The sequence below is a fragment of the Gracilinanus agilis genome, chromosome 2, assembly GCF_016433145.1.
Source record: "Gracilinanus agilis isolate LMUSP501 chromosome 2, AgileGrace, whole genome shotgun sequence".
Classification (NCBI taxonomy): domain Eukaryota; kingdom Metazoa; phylum Chordata; class Mammalia; order Didelphimorphia; family Didelphidae; genus Gracilinanus; species Gracilinanus agilis.
In genome coordinates, this window is record NC_058131.1 from 518,705,785 (window position 1) to 518,712,059 (window position 6,275).

A 6,275-nucleotide genomic window follows, 5' to 3' on the forward strand; every position below is an offset into this window, starting at 1 on the left:
GATTTGCCTGTTTCAAAAGACTGTAAAGATTAAATGAAAAGAGATGACCTTTTAAGCACTATCATAATGAGTTATTGATGAGAATAAATACATGCTTATTGACTAATACAATACAGATCAAGTAAACAGAGAAATCTGAAACCATGGTTTTCTTGGCTCTGACAACTGCAGAAGGCATTGACTATATGTGATAAAAACTAAATTGTTTCTATTTTTTGTGGTAAAAAGAACTTTATTTCTCAAAAGTAAAATTCAACTTTGTAAAATGAAATCTTAATATTCCACTCAGAAAAAGAAGAAAATCGATGTTCTTAATTTTTTATTAACATCTAAGTGGACCATATCTTTATACACAAAACTGATTGAAAGGTATCAAGAATATAAGATCCCACTTACCTTCTGTCTCAGAATCAATACTGTGTATTGGTTCCATGGCAGAAGAGCAGTAAGGGCTGGGCAATGAGGGTTAAGTGACTTGCCCAGGGTCACACAGCTGGGAAGTGTCTGGAGGCAAATTTGTATCCAGGACCTCCCATCTCTAGGTCTAGTTCTCAATACTCTGAGCCACATCACTCCCTCCTACTTTAGTATCTTTCCCAAGAAAATCCCGTCAAAAGTGTCAGACATGACAGAACATCAAAAACATCAATTCTCTTTTATAATAATTTATTCAGTATTTTTACAATGACATTTATTAGAAATATTGGTCTATAGTTTTGGGGATTTTTTTGAGACTTACATTCTGTCTTAGTATCAATTCTAAGAAAGAAGGGTGTGGCAAGGGCTAGGCAATGGAGGATAAATGATTTGCCCAGGGTCCCACAGGTAGGAGTATCTGAGGTCATATTTGAACCTAGGACCTTCTATCTCTAGGTCTGACTTTCAATCCTCTAATCCACCTTCCCTCCCTAAGATCCATTATTTTTAAAAGAACAATACTGCATACAGCCTTAAGTCTCTCCTTCAACAAGGTGTCTAATATGCATATGAATTTCCTGCAAGATTCCTTCATATAAGCGGTAACAGAAGTAACTTTCCTCAGTATCCTTCTGATGTTATTCTTGATATTAATATCAAGTAAAGAAAAACTGTACCTGACTAAAAGTTATACAGGATGAGGCTTAGTGCTTAAGTACTGATAATAACATTTTAAAGGATGGCTCACAATGATGAGATCACAAATCCATTCAAATTAGCAAAGAAAATTTAAACTCTCATTTGGCTAACTTAACTTCTCTTTTGACATGGTAATCCACACACTAACCCATATCTAAACAAAAATAGGAAACTGACCTTCATTCAAAACAAAAATAGATTTTGACCAGGTTTACTTTTCAACTTTTCAAATGCAAGGAAAAAAAGGAATTCAGGGACATTCTCCAAAAATCAATAACATCACTAATTTGTTTCATTAAAAACTATTCTCTATAGCTCTAAAGCTATATACTTGCAAGCAATTCAGAATAATGTTTTCATTTTTCTAGAGGTTTTTCTTTTTCTCAAAACTAGAGTTTGTTTCTCATTTGCTATTATTTTCAATTTTGGACATGAAAATACAGAACAGTTTGTCAAAGATCAAAGACTGAAAGATGTAAAAATAGAGAAATGAAGAAGAGGTAAAAGGTAGAGGAACTGTGTGCCTGATACTTTTTTTAAATCCACTAAATGTAAGGCTAACATTTACCTGGCAATACGTAGTAAGTATTTTTTAAAAAACCAAACCTTTGGCCCAACAAGTCCACTTTTGGAAATATATCCTAAGCAAGTTTTCATAAAGACAAAGATCAACTGTCAAAATATTACATGTGTATAAATCAACAGTATTTGTTTCAAAGAACAAGAAATGATCTAAATGTCCAACAGAGCCTTTGTAAAAGGTCTGAATTCAGGTCCTATCTTTAATACATCCTGGTGAGTGAAGTTGAACAAGTCATTTAAGTCAGTGGCACAAGCAACTCTCTAAGATAGTAAATAGGAAATAATGGCAGTCAATATGCTTTGGTAGAGAGTGAGTTTCCTCATCCAGGGTTTCCTATACCAGAGGTATCATACTATCCCAAGGAAGCCCCAAATCAGATTAAAATGTAACTAGGAAATATTCAACAAAATAAACAAAAATGGTTTTCTAAGTCAATATGTAACCTTTAGGGTTCTATTTGAGTCTGACATCAGTGCTCTACACCTACATGAAAACACACGTCTGAACCAAAAAAACCCACACAAAAAAACTAACATTAAAAAAAAATGTAATAAAATACAATGCTATTTACTGCAATGTCATTAAAAGTTATAAATACAAAGAACCAGACATATAAAATAAACAAAAAAAAGACATGAGACCAAAAAAAAAAATTTATGCACACAAGTGAATGAACACAAAACACAATAGAATCTAGATGCCAGCGATTATTAAACTATTATGAATATATTGTAGAAAAGATATATCTCTAATTTTTAAATTTTAATTAAATTTTAAATATTTTTTGTTTTAGTGTTCTCACTTAAGTACATCAAATTATCTATAAATAATTTCAGTAACTATCATTATGCCTTGTAAACAGTAGGTATTTAATGTTTATTGAATTTAATTTCAAATTTTAAAAAGCAAGGATCAGTTTATTCAAACAAATGGTGAAGGAGAGAAACAACACAATACTAGAGAACTATTTTAATAGTAAATAAGCATTCACTGTCAAGTAAAAGACAATAGGAATTTAGACTTTTAAAAAGCAGTTTATAAAATTTAGTTAGATGACAGCCATCTTTGGTATTATAGAAAAGTTTAAAATCTACTATCCTACATAAAATAAAAGCTATTAGTTCTGGGTCCTTTGGCACATTCTATTCCAAAAAACCCATACTTAGATTTTTAAGGACCTCATTGTCATCTTTCATGAAATAATGTACTTATAAATCAATGATATGCTAATATTAAAATATATGATGATAACACATAATTGTAAAGTGATTTCCCTAGGGCTTTCCAAACATTTCAGACAAAAAAAATGTCAAATATTTAATGTCACATGAAAACCTAAATACTTCATTTTTCTACAAAAACATATACAAACATCTTAATGAAAGTCAAATATAATTAACTCTTAAGAGAGTAATCTTATTTTTGTGGTGGTGTACTAAAAGTTTGTCATATTAAATACTGCTTCAAATGAGTCACTGAAGGGATTTGGAAACCTTTTCTAGTTAACAAAGATTTTCATAATAATGGCATTGTCAATGGTATTTCTAAACTAACAAATGATAAAGACAAATAAAATACCTTCATCACATGTACAATACAATCTTTATATCCACATCAAAACTGAATTTGAAAAGGTCATTAATTACACCAAATCTCAGCCAAAATCTCAACTACTTTCCAGGCCTTACTAATGTAAAGAAATGTAAAAAAATAATGTAAAGAAACTCCTAAATTTTAAAGGTTCTACAATACCTCTTTTCTGAGCAATAAATCACTAAGAATTACATTCTTAAATAAATCCCTTCAAAAATTCAATGGAAGGGGGCAGCTGGGTAGTTCAGTGGAGTGAGAGTCAGGCCTAGAGACAGGAGGTCCTAGGTTCAAACCCGGCCTCAGACACTTCCCAGCTGTGTGACCCTGGGCAAGTCACTTGACTCCCATTGCCCACCCTTACCACTCTTCCACCTATGAGACAATACACCTTAGTACAAGGGTTTAAAAAAAAATTCAATGAAAGACTAAGCGCGTTGCCATGAACCATACATTCAATATAATTTTATTTTCATAGTTTGGGCACAAATTCATGTCCTTGGAAACAAGCTAGAATACCAGTATACAAGTTAAAGACTGCTTTACCACTCAATTCTCAATTTGTTGTCATTATCATTTCTAAAACTAAATCTCTGGTAGATGTCATCCATTCAATTTTTTATCCCCCATACTGAAAGTTAAAATAGCCACATTTTTTTTGGCACCACAAAAGAAAAAAGTTCAAAAATATACACTCATTATTGTCGAAGGCACCTTTTTGTCAATTTTATGATATAGGAATAGCTACTTAAAAGGAGAAAAATATTTATATTCTCTTTGATGTATGGCATATTTTGGAAATGAATCAACCAATCAATTTCTTATTTAGTCACTGTGTCATCACTGGTATTTCACAGAATGATTTTCAGTTGGTCAGAAAAATGCATTTACACAATTCTGGAGGTACTTTTAAATGGTGGGAAAAATTTTATTTTAAAAACCCATGGGCAAATTTCTAAAAATCTGAAGTTGGGGCATATTTGAAAACAGATTGTCATTACAGAAACCCCAGTAGAAGGGCTTTACTTACGTTTCAAAACAACGATCCACGTTGTCAGACATCAAAAGCAGCATACATAGCTGTTCGAGGGCTATTAGTTGCATGTCCCTTTCATCTCCCTGCCCCATCTGTAGCCATTCCAGCAATGTATCCGGGTCCACATCTGCCATGGTTTTTAAAAGCCTCTTTGCTTAAATTAAAAAGTAAAAGAAAAAATTCCTTAAAATGCCCAAGCCAGATCAGTGAGCATCAAAAAATACATCAGCTACAATCAAATTTTTGCCGACTTCTCCTAGGAATTAAAAAAAAATTCATCAGTATTTATACAATAAACCATTTCATTAATAATAGTTAATCAGTTTTCCTTTTCACCCAGGTTCAGTATTCCTTGCTATACTAAATTAAAACCAGTTGTGTCAGAGAACATAAGCTGATTAAGTTGCTGCCTAACCAGAAAGCTTCTTTTGTCAAAGATAGTAAAACAAGCTTCAGATCCAACAATTTGCTATTACCAGGAACTCTGTGCTAAAAAGGCAAAACAACTTTCCTTTTTTCCCCTGGTACGACCAATTTTTCTTTTTTTCTTTTCTTTTACAAAATGATCTACAAAAGATTATCAGATTTAAATTCCCCTAATTACCTCACATTTCATAAAATATAGCTGGCATTTAAGTAATAGAAGCACCTTTTCCAAAGGGGTTCAATCACATACGGGACAATTAAAGACTTGGGCAGGTACTCCGGCGAAGTTTTCCGAAGTTCAAAAAAAAAAAAAATCTTAAGTAAAAGTAATAAACTATGTTGCTGGATAAACATAAGTTAAACCATTAACACAGTTTAATCTATACCCCTCTTTTCCTTGCCCCCTCCCCCTACCACATCGAGGAAAGAGGGGCCGGGGCAAGCAAAAGATAAAGATCAAGGACAGAGCAGCATCCAGGGCACCAAGCAAGTCATTTACAGATGTTCTTTGTAACTGACACAACAGGAAGACTTTTCTAGTCCTACGTAAGCTAACAGGGGGCGGGAAGGGGGGGGGGGGTGAAACCGACAACATGTGCTTTTGTGCACCCCTGGTCGGTGACTAACAGAATTTGATCTTAAGACATCTCCAAGCCAGAACCAAACCTTAAGATAGGACAGCACCCCAAGGAGCACCCAACAAAGTCCCCTCCTCTCTCACCCCACTCATCTGTCTATCTCTATGTGTATGTGTCTCCCCACTTTTTAAGTTTAGTCCCAAGTACTCTTAAAGGAGATGGAATAACTTCGGGAGAGAATAATTAGAAGTCTCCCAACCCAAACCACTATCGCAACAGCAAAAAAGGGGGCACGGAGAGAGAGGAAGGGCTGTGAGAAGGGTTCTCCCCCTCGGTTCCAGGGACTCCCGGCCCGAGGGTCGTGGTCTCGACGGAGGCGAAGGAATGAGCCCCTTCTCAAGGGCAAGCTGACTCCCCCTGGGTCTCGGAGCCAGGAGGGAAGGCAATCGGCTCTGGGTCACCTCCGGGGAAAAGGGGTAACAAAGGGGTCCAGGCGGCGGCTGGCTCCCTCGGCCCCAGCACAACCTAACCCCGGGGCCCGGGCCTGGACACCTGACCCCGGCTCCCAGAGCTCCGCTTCCCCGCCCACCCCGGGAAACCAGAGCTGCCCCGCTCGGAGCCGGCCAGTCCATCTCCACCGCCGCAAGCCCTCCGGCTTAGCCTGTCCTTCCCCGACCCCGGCCCGGGTTCCCTCCCCCCCAAACTCCCCGTACCAGGCCGCGGGCGGAGCCAGGCCCGGCTGCGGTCCTCGAGTTCGCTGGAAGCCGTAGGCCGCGCAGGTCGAGCCGGGCAGGCGCCGCAGGAAAAGCCCCGCCCTTCGTGCTTCTCTTCCTCCTGAAGGGGGCTCGGTGACAGCGGGAGCGAGCGGCCGAGCGCGCACCAGCCCCAGGCGGCGGCAGCCCCGGCAGGGTCCGTCCCCCCGCGGACACGCGGCTCCTCGGACCCC

The 6,275-nt window shown here is 37.6% G+C and overlaps 1 protein-coding gene across 1 annotated transcript in view; it reads right to left on the minus strand.

The window, feature by feature from the left end:
- HECTD1 (HECT domain E3 ubiquitin protein ligase 1) overlaps nucleotides 1-6,140 on the minus strand; it is a 119,735-nt gene extending 113,595 nt beyond the window's left edge. Inside the window, exons 1-2 of the mRNA XM_044665058.1 lie at nucleotides 6,043-6,140; nucleotides 4,320-4,479 (exon numbers count right to left, since the gene is read on the minus strand). Coding sequence (XP_044520993.1) covers nucleotides 4,320-4,459 — 140 coding nt within the window. The 5' untranslated portion in view covers nucleotides 4,460-4,479; nucleotides 6,043-6,140. The remainder of the gene's footprint in view (nucleotides 1-4,319; nucleotides 4,480-6,042) is intronic.
- Between the last annotated feature and the right edge of the window lie 135 nt (nucleotides 6,141-6,275).